The following is a 15,381-nucleotide window of genomic DNA, read 5'->3' on the forward strand; positions in this document are numbered from 1 at the left end:
CGTCCAGGGCGTGAGTTTTTCTGGTAGGGTGGGAGTTGATTTGTCAAGCCTGCACTTGTCTCTTAGTCAGGACCCATGGTCAGAGCTTGGAAGGGTCATACTGCAGCCTGGCAGGATGCTGCTCTGACCAAACCGGTGAGGTGACAGCAGCTTGGGCTGTGGCATGTCCTGGAAGGGACAGTGCTGCTTTAGCAGCAGAGGGAGTCCCCAGCCCCTGCAGCCAGGGTGATGCCCCCTGAGGAGGCTTCCTTTTATCAGCCGAAACTCCTAGCAGCTGGCCAAATTCCAGCTCTGGTTTTCTCCTATGACCCAAGGAGGTGCCGTTTCCTTGGGAAAGGCCGTATTGAGTTGTCTGCCAGTCCTGAAGCTCCTATGGAGCAGTTGGGTCCTGGTGTCCACAACAGCAAAGCGTTTCTCAGGAAAAGCTGATACAAGGTGGGAACCAGCTCGGCTCTGCTCTTGTTCTGTTACACAGGGGTTTTACAGCAAGGCTCTACTCTTTAAGTGTCTCTTACAAACCAGTGAGACCAGTTTTACTGCCTCACAGCGGGAAGTGTATGTTATTTTTCTCTGTCTTTGTGATCTCTTGCTCCCTGAAAGAGCTCTGCTTGAGGAAGGAGAAACCTCCTGGGCTGACTTTGACCACGGAGGGAAAAGTCCTTTAGGAAGGTGCTACAAAAAAAAAAACTCTGTCCCCTTGCAGACCTTTCCCTCCCACTTCAGGTGAYGCGTGGGGAGCTGGGCTGGCCCTGCCCACAAGCCCTCAGCCCGGCCTAGCTGGCAGAAAGCCCATGACCACCTCCCCACAGCAAGGACCCGTTCCTCTTCATTTATTTCGGTATGCGCACAGCCCAGAGCTGAGCAGAGGTGCGCGGGAGGTGCTCCCCTCCCCTCTTCCCAGCCCTGAAAAGCCGCACGGTGCTAACCTGTGCCCTGCTCGCGTGGGGAACGCCGCTGCTGCCTTCGCCCAAGCTGCTGCGCGCTGCAGGGCGATGAACCCGCAGCTGTGCAGGTGGAAGTGATGGGCAGGCTGGAGCCAGCGCTRGTCCCCAACCCAGCCCAGCTTTGGCGCAGTCACAGATCCTGGAACGTGGCCTGCTTGCAAGGAGGCTGCAGGCATGCAACCCAGGTCCCTGGGCTGTTTCCAGTCTGCTCTGTGGTGCCCTCAGCAAAGGCTGTGGCCTAGGAAGGTGGCAGCTGTGCTGCTCTCAGTGCCYGGCGGGCAAACCGGTGCCCGTTGCTGCCCGCCGCACCGGGGCTAAAGGTCAGAGTCACAAGGCARGGTGCTCCTCCATCTCCGGCCGTCTCGCTCGTCCTGCAGCACATCCGCGGGGTTGTGGTAGGCCCTGGCAGTGGCGTGGCTCYCAGGTGCTGGCATGGGGCTGGGGGTAGACTTGAGGGCCCGTCGCTCCTGGCAGCAGTGGTGGAAGCTGAGGGCAAGGGCCAGCCCGCCCAGGATCTCCAGGCAGCTGCCCAAGTAGCTCAGCACCAAGCTGTAGCCCACGGCCAACGTGCTGCTGGCCGGCGCRGGCAGCGCCCACAGCTCGTGGGTGTACCAAGAGGTGGGTATGAGGCTCAGCAGCCCGGAGAGGAGCAGCATGAGCCCCGCCACCCCAGCTAGTGCGTGCTGTGGCTCCTGCCGCCAGCAGCGCACCCCCAGGGCGGCCACCACCAAGCCCAGGAGGGTGAGCACCAGCGAGGCAGGCATCAGCCCCCGGGCCACCTGCACGGCCATCTGCTCGAAGTAGCCCAGCTCGTCAGCCTGCCCGCAGTGGCGCACGTGGCTGCTCTGCCGCTCGCTGCACACGTCCCAGATGCCCTGCTCCAGCACCACGTCGGTGGGCTGGTCGGGGATACGGCTCACCTGCCTCCAGTTGGGCGCCAGCGTGCCCGTGAAAGTCAGCAGCAGCCCGCAGGGGCACAGCACCAGCCCCACGATCATCACCGCCGGCGTCCGCATGCCTGGGAGGCAGGTAAAGCAGCTCYGGTGCAGATGGCAGGTTTCCAAAGCCTGCTTGGCCGGGGAAGCACGGGGAAGGGGTCGCTCCCGGCGCCCAGGGAAGAAGGGATGGTGCTCAGCGCTGGCAGCGGCACCCCCCGGCGATGCAGCCGTTCAGGACCCCGGGAAGGCGGGCAGGTGTACCGAGCAGGCACCACGTCCGGCGGCCAAGGTTGCGGGGAGGTGCCCGGCGGCAGGAGGAAGTGTGGCCGGGGAGGAGCTCAGTGCCGGCTGGATGGGCTGGCACCCGGCCCGGCCACCGYGAGCGGCAGCACCCAAGGGCGTGCGGGAGCCAGCAGAGATTTGGTCCCCGCCGTCTCCTCGCAGGGTCCTCGGGACAGGCAGCAACCCCAGGGCTGCAGCCGGTCCTGGGACCTCTCAGAGTCCCCTGGGAGCTTGCGCGTGCTCTGTCCCACCTCCTCCCTGCTGGCAAAACAGAGCCCCTCTGTTATTTAATACATTGAACTTCAAATTAATACACTTGATTACATCTGAATACGTTAATACGTTTGAACTTAAAATAAATTCAAATTTAATTTAATCAACTTCGGTTGAATTAATTTATGACAATCATTAATTAAGATGAAATACTGGCAGCACTCAACACTGGTGAGGTCCCTGTGGGCCTCCCCAGGCCCAAGGGACCTTCACAGCCGTTTGCTCTTCACTTCCTCACTCCTTAGCCCAGCCAGAATTTCCCCAAACTTGGGGGACATAACTGAGCTCAGTCCCCTCCCAGGCTGCATTCAGAAGCTATCCGTGGTTGCAGCAGCCCAGCTCTCAGCTAGAAATGGTCCTAGGATGTCCACAGAGAGAGATGTAGGTAAGTTATCACATTTTAAGGGCCCTTATGTGGGTTTTTTTTCTTCAACCTGTGAAAGCCCCAGCCTTGGGCCTCTCCAAATTTCTCTGAATTTCTGCTGGTTGTGCCGGGCCCAAAAGAGGGCAGCATCTTCTACAGGTTAATCCAGGATAATTAATGCAAGCCACGCAGCATCTACGCACTGGTGGCTGTGCAGCCTTAGCTGCATCAAGGGCTGGGTGTGTGTGTGCTGGACCTGCTACTCTTCAATGCCTTTCCCAAATCCTCTGTCTTACAGCTATTCCCCAAGAGTTTCAGGAGCCTGTTGGATTTGTGGGTGCCAAATCACTCGAGCCTTCATGAGAAAATAAGCCAGGAGTTGTTGTTTCCCTTCCCATGGCTTTAACTTGTTTAACTTATATGCTACGCCAGATGCTCACCTCATGTCAAGCCATCCATCACTGCACTTGGAGCCACTCGTCCAGCCAGATGCCACCTGCCTGATGCGTTGCCCTGCAAGGCTGCCTTCAGTCCCATGACCCCCTGAGGGGAGCAGGTACCAAAATAGGAAATGGCTTCAAATCTTCTAATCACGACTTTTGCAGGAGGTTGGTTTTCTCTTTCCCCTCGGACCTGGTGTGCAAGTTGGCTTTGAGAAGATGCTCTACCTCTGCAAGTCCGGAGGTGAAGCGAAGGGGCTGGTAGCCAACCAACTGGCACAGTGAGCCCAAGCACCATACGCGAGGGCTGGTCAGTGCTGTGTTTCTCTCCGGCTCCTCTCGCCTGCTCCTCCAGAGATGCTCTGCCCCTCTTCACCTTAGCCCGCCAGCCTGGGTTTGGCAGGTGGGCATGGCTCGGCTCCCCTGCCTGGGGAGGACGAGCAGATGCCAGGCACTGGGAGCTCTGCAAGGCAGCACCAGCATCAGGTTTAACAACCTGGGCCAGCCTGGTTTATAAATAACTACAGGAGGGTGTTTCTCCCCTTTGGCCTGGTGTCTAGGCTCCTTATTGCAGGGTAACAATAAGCAGATTAGGTGATTTGGCCCCGATGCTTGATGACCTGCTCTGACTAAGCTCAGGGAAGGAAATAGGATTAGCAGAGCTGTTTCCCAATGCCACGAAGTTGTAGATTGTTCATTTCTTCCCTTTTACTTTTTTTTAATGAGTTGGTGTGAAAAGCAATTCAAAGCAGAGCCTGGCCTTTTCCAAGCTCTGGGGAAGCGTTTAAAGCCATCTGGTCTTAGAGATAACGTGGGCTGGCTGGAGCTGCCTTCCTTCCCACATTTCCCTGGCTGCTGGGTGGGGAGAACTACCTTACTTGGTGTTTCCTACTTCTTCAGGGCTGTGACTTATTTTTTCCTACCTTGGCAAAAGCCATCTCTTTAAGAAAGTGATGGAAACTTTGTCCAGACATGTTCTAGTTGGCGTGCTTACCTCTTTCTTTCAACCCTACTTTGTAAATTGGAGCAGGAGGAGGGAGGCCTTGACTGAAAGGGAACTAGAAAAGATCCAGGCCAGGATGGTCAGAGCAAGGGACTGATTCCTGAGGGGGCTGGGGGCAGAAATCCATGATGGGCTATTATGTGTGGGGTTGCTACTTCCAGCCTCAGATATCACCTCACTGAACCCATTTGGGGCAGTATTGCTGTGTGTTAACCCTCTTCTTGGCCCCTCTAGGTGTCTGCTTCTGGCTGCTGGTGGCAAGTGGCTATCAGTGGCTCTTAGATTGCATCCTTATCATGCAAACGGGACCTTGCCTGATACTCCGCAAATGGCTGCAGCTGGGGAAAACACACACTCAACAGTCTCCAAAGCTTCCTCTGGTGACCCTTGGGACCGTCAGCATAACTAGGCGAATGGGGTAGGCAGGGATTAGTGGTCCTCAGCTCAGTCCTCCTGCTGAGTCCGTGACACTAGAATGGGAGAGTCCTGTCCTCATGATGAGGCTGCTTGCTCCACCTTCCCCTTGGGGCCCATCATCTCCTTCATCAGCGGCAGGACCTCTGAGCATCCTGTTTGCTGTGCCGGGAGCAGCTGGGGCCAGGGTTGTTTAGCCAGAGCCTGCAGCTGGCAATTCCTGTTTACATCCCACTGACCCTGGGGATCTGCCTGTGTTGCGCATAGCGAGATAGCGGGGCTCCGCAAGCCCGAGCCGCCTCAGCGCCCGTCCCGCGCAGGCTGGATCCCCCCGCGTGAGGCCGGTTGTATCGTTCCCGAGCCACCTGAGAGCTTCTTGGGTTCAAAGCGGCCTCGGCCCATGGCTGAATGCTGAGCCACGTGACGTCTCGTCTGCAGGCGTGACAAATGCCAGCTCGGGCTCTGTGCTCCTCTGGGCTGCCTTGTGCCCGGCGAGTGCCTGCTGGGCACAGCACTTGCTCCTGGCCGTGTGTCCTTCACCTGCTCTCTCTCTCTTTCTCTTTAGGAGATTTTGTGAGGGCTTGCAGACGCTGGCAGCTCCTCGTGACCTGCCTGCTTTGGGAAGGAGAACCAGCTGGGAATAGGAGTTGGGTCTCCTTGAGGATCCTTGGATGGGACTCCTGGCTATCTTGGATTTACCTCTCTGCTAAAACCCTGAATCTCTGCAGGCAAGGAGTAAAACAGGATGGCTCATACAGCACATGCTTAGTGGCTCAGCTTGAGGCCTCGTTTTCTAAGCCCCTCTGCAGTCTCCATCTTACAGGGAAGTTTCCTTAAACAAGTGTCTAGATTGAAGGACTTGTCAGCTCCCTTTTGCTGCTTTTCTTCTAGGATTTTGAGCGGGGGGGGGGGGTGTTTTTAGGAGTGCAAAGCAAGGGTTTCCCATCATCTTCTCCTTGCTTTGGAGCCATGGTCCAGGCAGCATGCGGCTGTAGCCAGGACACGCTCCGCATTGTGCAAACAGCTGCGATTGCAATCAGCTTCTCTCAGCCTGGCTGCCAACTTCCTCCTGAGGCACACTGTTGCCTTTGTGCGTGCTGGGTGCTGGGACATGGAAGACCAGCCCCTAGGTGAGACAAAGCCCTCAGTCCCTCCTCACCAGCTGAACACGGAGCAGGCGACCGCGTGTCCTCCCCAGAGCTCAGGCACTGGAGATGGCTGCTGTTGATCTGGCACCCTCAAGACTGGCAGGGGTGGTGATGGCAGCCCTGAGGGTGCCCATCATAGGGGTTATGAGACACGAAGGGCCGTATCAGGTGTGTGAGGGCTTGCAAGTCCTGTGCTGATGGATCTCCCTCCAGGGCTGTCACCCAGCAGTGGCTTATCATGCTCAGGGCCACAGTCTACGGGAGTCCCAGCTGTTCCCCGTGCTCAAAGCTTGGCATCATGGCACCACACACACCCAAGAATTTGGGGGCAGCATCCCATAATGCCTGCAGGGAGCAGTAAACTTATCAGCAAATGCCAAGGTTTCTGCTCTGTTTCTGCAGCACAGCTGTTACTCAGAGAAATATTCAAGCTAGATCRTGGGAATGAGTTGTTGAAAGTGTTATTAGATGCCCTCCAGGTATTCACTCATCTGTTAAACTCTCTCACTTCCAAATTGCTGCATTTGAACTTGCCAGATTGTCCAGCGCCTCTTCTAAGCCTTTGCTTTCAGTTCAGAGAATGATATAAAAAGCATTTTTGCAGCCATTTCTGTTTGTGGTTAACCCAGTCCTGAAGTGGTTGGGAGTGGTTTGGACACGAAGCTCATGTGCTAGGTTTTGGAGATGCCTAACATGCTGCTGGATTCAGCACCTCCTTTCAGACATGGAGAAGACAGTGGTTAGACCTATATCTGKCTGTGGAAATCACAGGTTGTGCAGCTCCTGGGCCAGGCAGCCTGGAAGCAAAAGGCAATGCCAGTGCATGTGGGCACTGAACTTGTTGCAACTTGTAAGGCAAAAACAATACTTGGTGTCGGGGTTCATCTGGTTGCTGTAAATGTGACTCACCTGCACATACTTTGCTCTGTCCTTGGGCAAAAGGTCTAAATCCAAAGCTCGGCTTGTGACTGTGCCTTTACGTATTTTCTAGGAGTCTGGGCAGCTCTCTGTGGGTCACACCTCTGGAGGCATGGCTAAGGCTGCACGAGAAAAGACTTGCTTAAACCTTTCCTTGTGAGAAACCTCTGGGGAAGGGGGAGACGGCTTTGCTCCAGGTCCGTTCTGGTGAGTGAGAAACAGTCATACAGCTAGTTTATGGGAGTTTTATTTTGAGATTGGATGGATTAGCACATGGGTGGGAAGGGACCTCTGTCTTGACCAGATGAAATCCCCACACCATATTTGAAATCTCCATGGATGTTTTGACCTGGAAGGATAGTTGCATCTYGCTCTCACATTATTTGCAGGTCAGTAGACAGTCCAACTTTGCGTTTGAAGAGCAAAGGCTTTCTCTGCAGGAGGATCCTGCCCTCTTTGGAGGAAAGCACGGGACTCTTCCAAGTCAGTCAGAGAAGCTATTCAAATTAAGGGAAAATATTTGTTTTCTTGGCAAGGTGTCAGCCCCATGCAGTATGGCACACCTTCAATGTGCTGTCTTGATACCATCAATGCATACTTTCTCAGTAGTCAGTACTCCAGTGGAGACAAAACTAATGGGTTTTGGCATGGAAATGTTGGTGAAATCACCAACCGCAGAGCATGTGAAGYACAGGTACAAGCAAAGCAGAGTTTGACCTGGGGACCCCATACCTCAGGCTTTCTGCTGCAGTGCAGCTGTCCAGCACTTTGGCATGAGCACCTCTCCCAGATGCTGGACTGGACCATGGCAGTGGTAGAGTGGTGGCACTCCTCAGCCCCCACATCCCTCACTGGCTCCCTGCACAAATGAACTCTGCTGTGTGACCTGTCTCCCAGCTCATGTTCCACTCGATCAGCATAGAGGTTCSAGTAATCCAGGCCCCGAAGTCTCCTTTTCCCATTCTCTGCTGTCTCGGAGGGGACAGACACACCCCTGAGAAAGCCTGGCAYGGGGCAGGAGAGATGGCAGCCTTTGGCGTAACTGAACCAGGGTCATCTAAAGCTTGGGAGTCTTGACATAAGCCTAAGAAATACCCAAGGAGGCAGATGTTTTTCCTTCCTGGGAGAAGGTGCAGCCCTGAGACAGATCCCAGAGAGGTGGTTATGTCTCTATCTTAAGGAGTTTCCAAGCTTCAGGTTAAAAAAATCATCAGCCACCCTGACATAGTGTTGGTGATTATCTGGCCGAAGCAGCAGGTCAGGTGAGAGATGAGAACATCTTGGCAAGGTTTCTCAGAGCAGCAGGCTCTTTCTGGGGGTGCTGGAGCCAGCAATTTCCTGTGCTTTGCAGGGATGAAATTCAAGCAGAAGATCCACTTGCGACAACCAGTGCTATGGCAATGTGCCGTAGGTTACGGGACATCAGATACAAAGCCAAGGGCGGCGTAACAGGACAGATGATTAGGGAGACATCACTGCAAGCCAAATGTTTTGGGATGTGGCTGCTTATCAGCAAGGAAACAAGGAAGTAAATGAGATGTCTTGGAAAAACAGCTACTTCAGAGGAGTGTCAAGTGTGAGCACCAAGAGAAAGCATTTTAAAACTGCATGTCACACCTGGTATGCTTCTCTAGACAATAGCAATAAATTACCCATGCTCATCAAAGCTTTATCSTGAAGCTTTGGGAGGCAGGGAAAATTGCCAGGCATGTTGGAAGAGCAGACTGGAGGTGGGGGGGCGGAGGGGGAGTGGGAGCTGGGGGGAGGTGTCTGTGCGAAGACAAAGCCCAACATCACTGCACACAGCCGCTGATGCATCCACGATGGCTCACCAGAGCCATCGCTCAGGTTAAAGCCCTGGAAATTGCTGGGTAATGACTGGAGACTAGAGAGCGAGGAAGCCAGATGGCCTGATGGTTTTTGAGGAGGTTGGACTGGAGCAGTACCCTCTTCCTCTCAGCCTGTGAACGCAGGGTGATGGGTCAGACCCCTGCGAGGGCTGCGGATCCTCTGCGTATGCTGGGCACGCTGTGCCTCAGCGCCTCATCGAGTGGAGGCGGCAGGACATGGACACTGGAGGGCTGTGGCCTTGGGGAGGGAGTGAGAGGTCAGGAATGAATCAGCTGCAGCAGAGGAAAAGACATATGGCAGAGCAGGAGTTCTCCAAGCTAGGAAACCCTTCCAAAAGGTAGCTGCTGAGTGGGCTTTGGGGATATTTCCCCAGTAAAGAGATGGGAAATAAATCAAACTTTTTTTTTGCTAGTGCAGAGGACTTATAAAGACCATCTGCACTTGACTTTATATCCAAGCTGCAGAATGGCAGTCCCACACCCAGGATGGGGCGGYCTCGTCGATCCTGCCCTGGGAGATGGGAGAGGTTTCTGGGTGGCGGATAGAAGAGGTTTTTACTGACATTGCTGACCCATGTCCTGTTCAGATGGGATTTTCCCACCGATCTGGCTGTGGTGGCCAGGCTTTGCAGCCGGCCAGAGGGCTGCCCTTCTCCAGGGCTGTCCTGCCTGCCACTCACTGGTCACAGCATCCTTTGGGAAGCAGCAGCTTCTTCTGAAAACTGACGTAGGCTGCTAGCCATGTGCCGTGGGRAAACCTGGCACGCAGCACTATTCCTAGCCCAGTGGAGGTTTGTTAAGTCTAAGCCCTAATGAGAGCAGCTGCCCTGGCTCTCTGCCTGTCCCCACCACCCCTGCCTGTGCCAGCTGCTCAGGCAGGAAAGARAGGAGCCAGCAGACACAGCAGTCGTGGGCAGGGAAAAGCTATGGAAAACTGCCCCCCCCCCCAAGTTTGAGTTCCTCTGTGGCACCGATGTGGTTCCTGGTGCTTGCCCAGGCCGTAGGGGGACAGAGAAGTGGATGCCTCCCCCTGGGTGAGGACGCAGCATCTGCATCGGCTCTTGTCGGGTGCAGGATCTTGGGGGGACACCCAGAGGAAGCCACTTCCAGCTGCTTCATAACGTGCTGTCTCGACTCAGCTGAGAGCGTACCGTGAGCTCCTGCAGAACCTGGCTTTCTTCCTGCTTTCCTGGCCCTTAGCAGGAGCCAAGCACTTCGCACTGTATTTCTTCCTGGCCACAGGGCTCATTTCCTGAGGTAGAGACCACGCTGCCAACCTGGTGACCTGGGAGGTATCAGACATGCTTTGAAAATAGCTGCTCCAATAAAGCAGTAGCCCTTTTCCTTCCTTTCCTTCTTTCTTTCTTTTTCTTTCTTTCTCTTTTTTTTAAAWTTTTTTTTAAGAAGAGGCTTGTTCAGGAATGGGAACAGAGTTGTAAATACCCTTGAAGCAAGCGACGAATATCATTCTCTACCATTAGAGGAAGGCTTGCTCCCTCTGTGCTCCCCCATCTATTTTGTGGCCCATTTCATCCCACATCCCCTTTTCCTTGGGCTAGATTGATCTTATTGCATAGCACTTTACATCTGACTTGGCTGCATTTCGTCTGATGTCAAACCCTTTCTTTGTCAGGTCCTTAAGGTCGCTTTGAATTCTAATTTTGCTTTCTGGTATTCCTCTGGTCTCATCTTCAGTGTTAGTTGCAGCGTTTCTAAGGCAGCACGCCTTCTAGCCTTCAATACCGAGATTTTGAATAATACCAAAGCTAGGACTTTTTTCCTGCTTATCTTTTCTGTATATGTTCTTCTAATCTGACTTCAAGCCACTGATACCTCTCCACACCAGACTGGGGTGCTATTTTTGCACCAATTTTGTATCCCTCTTTCATCTGGTCAGTATTTCTCTTTCTGACAAGAAATCTGGACGGAATAACACAAGGACCTCTAAGGAGGTCGACATTTATCACATCTGCTGCTCCCCCTTTATCTGCCTGCTCTTTGAAGAGGAAATTAAGCTTATTTGATACAAAGTAGCTCTTGAGAAATCCCAGTTGGCTGTTTCTTAGTCCTCGTATTAGCCCCTAGGTGCTCTGAATTAATCCTTTGTGCAGATTAATTTTCTAGGCACTGAATTATGGATCCATAACTTGCCTTTAACCTCTTTAAATGGACATTACACTTTGTTGGTTCCTTGGTTCTGCTCCAGCCCTGCAGCAGCTCTTGGAGAGCTCGGGAACTGGAGATGGCTCCTCCTCTGACAACGAGCGTTGCTAGCTCGCACACATTTCACCTAGTGAAAAGTTCATGAACCTCTTCTTTCACAACCCTGGCCCATTTCCCAACCCTTTTTCTGTTCATCATCATGGCCAAACACCAGGGCAAGGGCTTGGTTAACTAACTGTAGGTGGCTGAGAGAGAGACTGCAAAGTCTCAGCTAGTTATCTGGTTATCTTGGTGGTTTGTGGGGGATAATTGGTGCCTTTTGGAGAGAGATTCACTCATCARTTCAAATTTTGTGTGAAGGCTAAACCCATGAAAGGCATCAAAGTCTTCAGTTTCTTCCATTGCTTYCCTCGGATGAGTGATAGTGATGTTGTTACCTGCCCCTTAGTCCTTCCTCTTCACCCTCCTATAGTCGCTTCTCACGTCCATCACTAGCTTTTCAGCATATAAGCTGTCCTCCCACTGATAAGTGATCATTGGCAAGGGCTAGCCAATTTGGTCTAAGGCCACCTGAAAACATCTGAGCTTTGCTAATTCCCAGATCCTTCCTCTGGTTTTCTCTTCTCCTCACTCCCACTTATAAAGTCCCCTTTGAAGGAACTGCTCCTGCAGCACCGAGAGCTTTGAATGTACATTAGGAAAAACTTCTCTCTCAGAAGGAGATGCAGCCCTGGGCAAATCCCCAGAGCAGTGGGGGCCCCTCATCCCTGGGAGTTTCCAAGTCTCACCTAAACAAAGCAATGGCTGCCCTGAACCACCGTTGGTGATAGTCCTGCTCTGAGTGGGAGGCTGGACTAGAAACCGTGGAGGTCATTTCCAGCCAGTGCTGCCATAGGTCTGCAAAAGAAAATGTTCAACATATGCCAGAACTTGGTTATTTCCCTGTATCAGGAACACACCTGCATTGCACTTGGACACAACAAGTCCAAATGTCCTTTGCCTTTCTTTTTCCCTTGCCAGGTGTTATCCCCTTGTTATATGGCACCGTATTACCCATACATACCATGGAAACACAGTGTGTGCAGAACATCTGACCTTGCATTCCTCCCTCAGGCCTGTCGCTGCATTAGAAATAGCCTCATTGAAATGTCTGAACTTGCAGCTTCATTGCTGAGTTCCCCAAGTGCCAGCAGTTGGGATTTAATAGCCAGCGCTGAGAATGCTTGCGTCCTTTCCCGTGGCAAACACTAGTTGTATTCAGGGTGCTGTTGCTTGTTCTGTTGTTTTGCCCTCCTTGCTGCCACAGCAGTAATCAGAATGAGGTGTAATTGCAAAGTTTCCCTTGGTACATATGCAAGGCCGCTGAGCTGTTTCGCTACGTCCTAAGAGTTTTCTGCTCTTTTTCCTTCCGTGACAAATGTCTGATCTCTGGTTTTAAGCGGGAAGCTAATGGTTATGTAGCTGTGTGCTGGCGCTGCGTTCCCTACCCCTCCTTTCATCCTCTTGCCATTTATCTGACCTCCCCGAAGTAACCTCTGGGTCCCCTAACACGTTGAATACTCTTGGCAGTTGCAGAGAAGAGGAAATTACCGTAGATTAGGTGCCTAGTGGAGAACCCAAGTGCGAAGAATCTGTAGATATGTCTTGGAGGCCTGTAGAAGATGGAAGAAAAGGCCCTCCCATCTTTTGGAGGCACCCCAGATGATTCAGGCAGCACCAGCAAAACCTCACCTCTTGCTGCCTGGTGCAGAGGGCTCACCTTTGGGCATGCTTTTGGAGGGCAGGCAGGAAGTGCTGCATGCAGATGGCTCAGCGTGGCTCTTCCAGCCTTTTACCCTGCGGTCTGCCTTTGAGGGATGAAGTAAGGATGCCGCTCCCAAGGCATACTCCCAAGGCACAGCCCCAAATCTGGTAGCAAAGACGACACAGATTTTCCAGGATGTTCAGTGAAGACTTTGGGAAACAGTGGTGATTTACAGCTTGGGCCCTGAATAAACATTTGCATGTCTTTGCTAACTGCTGCTGATACTCTTTCCCCCACCCCTGATTCAACCTTTGTTTTTGCATGCTAGCAATGCCTCAGGAGCTGGGCAGTTATCAGAAGACAGTGAGTCACCTAAAACATCTGCTAAACTTATTCCCTAGGAGCTCGTCTTACTCAGAGGAYGAATTCCAGCTCTCTTGGCTCCTCTGAAAATTTTCTACCCACAGTGTATACCGCTGCTCTGGGACCCACCTTGGCCTGTCTCAGAGGGATGCAGTCACTGTAGGCCAACAGAGGTAGAAGACAAACCCAGCAGCTACAAACTTAGCTTTTCCTGAAAACTGGGAAGAGGTCTGTATCCATCCCCAATACTTGCTTTTAAAGGTAATGGTGGGGTTTTTATGGCAGAGGTTCCCTTTTGGTCCCAAGTTTGTCCARCACGTTCCTCAGTGGTCTGCAACCAGGGCTCCTATGTGCAGTGGGTATATAATATCTGTAACCTGAGAGTCTTTCAAACTTGGAAGCAGCCCCACGATCTTCTGAAGAGTTATCGCTAGACTTTTTCTATTTTTCACCGCAAAAAATATTCCACCTTCTATTTTCTCTAAGGAAAGTCTTATCATAAAGATAAGATCATCTGCTGGTAGTTTGTGATATTGATGTGCTTTGAGGATATTTTCTCATACAATATTTTTTGAAAGCAACGTGGAGGCATRGGTTAGGTTACAGAGCGGATCTTTGCTAACAGCCCTTTGAACCTTGCATAACTCCAGACGTAGAATTTCACTGGGTGACTCATGTCTGCAGCCCAATGATGTGCCGATGGGCCTTCCCTTGTGGGGCAGACCTTTCAAAAAGACATCCGGCTTGGTGACAGCTGCAGTTACAAAACCAAACAGGAGCCAGTTCTGACCCGTGAGGTGACATTTCTGCTCTTTTTTTACCTTGGATAGAGTCACTTCTAGACTGCTCTGTAAATCATGACCCAGTGATGAAATATCAGAGGGAGCTGGGATTGCTGGTGCTGCTCTTGAGAAGCTCGAATCTTATTTTAGTAAAAACAACYCTTGGGGAGGGGGATGGCACATAAACATGCTGCACATCCACTCCGCACCTCCATGGTTTTTTCTGCTACTGCTCCGCTCCGGCGGTGTCTGCCTGCTTCATGTTATGACCTGACACCGGACCTTGGCATTTCAGCCTTTCTAGGGGTGATGGAGCTCGTGTCTCCTGTTCTTGCCCTRTTTCAGGGTTGAGGAGGCTTTTGCCATGCTCTGCGTGGGCTTTCTCTGCGGGCGGTATCCACCACGGTGTCGCCGAAATACGGGACAGGCAGTGTTGCACTCCGGTTGTAAACCAGCCTTCTCATCAGCATTATTTGGATGCCTGGTGCCTTGTCTCACCCTTGCACACTGTTTGTGCTGAGCTGCTGCTTTGTTTAGGGTGTGAACACACCTCACGCACACACACACAGCACAGACAGCCCTGTCCTGTGCCTGGAAAGAAGAAAACAGATTCCTGAGGTGCAGCGTGAGAAAGGAGAGGGAATGAGCGTGCACTGCCCTTACACCACAAGACCTAGGAGGTATTGAATAAAGCCAGCGGGTGCCAGGTTCAAAACAAGCCAAAAGAGATGTTTTTTTCACCCGACCCAGGACCGAGCTGCAGAATTACATACTGCAGGATACTGCAGAGGGTGAAAACTTACATGCATTACAGGGACATTAGAAACATTCACAGAAGAGGGATCTGGGAGYATTACATCCAAAGACACCAACTTTGGTCCAAGAAGCCTTGCAAGTCGCTGGAGGCTATATCGGTGCGGACCAACCGTGCATGTTGTCCGTCATCCATCACACCCTCTGCAACAGAAAGCCTGTAGATGTTACGGCCGATAGGTCCCAAATGGCTTTTGGGACCGTCCAGCTGGTCTGCTCTGTCGCTCCCTTTGCTTAAAGGCTCCCCAGCAGCCTGGCTCTGCCTGGCTGGGTCCGGGGCACGTGTGGGTCTCCACTGCAAGGGGCCAGAGCTGCAGAAGATGGCTTTAAAACGTAAAGGGAGCGAGCACATGGAACCGCTGGCATCTCCTCGCAGGCATGCCTGTGCTCGCGGGTGTGTCTGCCTAGACGCAAGGCATGCCCATTAGCTAACTGTGTTTTGCTGTTTTCTTAGATTGCACTGAAGACATGATTTGCATTGAATTGCCTCCAGTCTCCTGTGAGGCACTGCAGGCGGCAAACTTTTAGGAGCGACGGGCACCGAGTAAGCAAATGGGTCGCTTTGGCATCTCGCTGCAACTGGGAGAGAGCGCACTGGATGTAAGAAGCTTCTTTAGCCTGGGCACTTTGCCAATCTCTTTCTAGAGAAGAGCCTCCTGGAGGCTAAGGGGCCTTTGARAGTTCTCGTTCAGAAAATGTCCTGGGAAGGGTGTGTGCCAGTTCTCTTGTGGTTACAGTTTTCTCTGAAATCTACTGGTTTCCCCCAAAGTAAGCTCCCTTTGGGGATTTTGTAGGCTGGGGGCAGCTCATGGAGGAGTGAATATCTACACGGGGGAGGGGGGGTAGTGTTGTGATTTACTTTTAAACTTTCCAGAGAGGCATTCCTGCCTTTCAAAGTCCTATTCGTGGTGGCCCAGGAGGCAAATTCCTTTTGCAGGTTGC

The 15,381-nt window shown here is 52.5% G+C and overlaps 1 protein-coding gene and 1 long non-coding RNA gene across 2 annotated transcripts; one reads left to right on the plus strand and one right to left on the minus strand.

The window, feature by feature from the left end:
• Positions 1-1,258: 1,258 nt before the first annotated feature.
• On the minus strand, positions 1,259-2,107 carry CLDN23 (claudin 23). The gene has a single exon (XM_085310813.1). The coding sequence runs from the start codon at positions 1,958-1,960 to the stop codon at positions 1,259-1,261; it is 702 nt and encodes a 233-aa protein (XP_085166939.1). The 5' UTR covers positions 1,961-2,107.
• A 4,702-nt stretch (positions 2,108-6,809) lies between these two features.
• Positions 6,810-15,106, plus strand: LOC146592586 (uncharacterized). The gene is made up of 3 exons (XR_014896559.1): positions 6,810-6,931; positions 12,883-13,072; positions 14,894-15,106. It is a non-coding gene; the product is annotated as an uncharacterized LOC146592586 (long non-coding RNA).
• The last annotated feature ends 275 nt before the right edge of the window (positions 15,107-15,381 follow it).

The sequence above is a fragment of the Rhea americana genome, unplaced genomic scaffold (genome assembly GCF_003343005.1).
Source record: "Rhea americana isolate MKP2758 unplaced genomic scaffold, rheAme1 scaffold_326, whole genome shotgun sequence".
NCBI lineage: Eukaryota > Metazoa > Chordata > Aves > Rheiformes > Rheidae > Rhea > Rhea americana.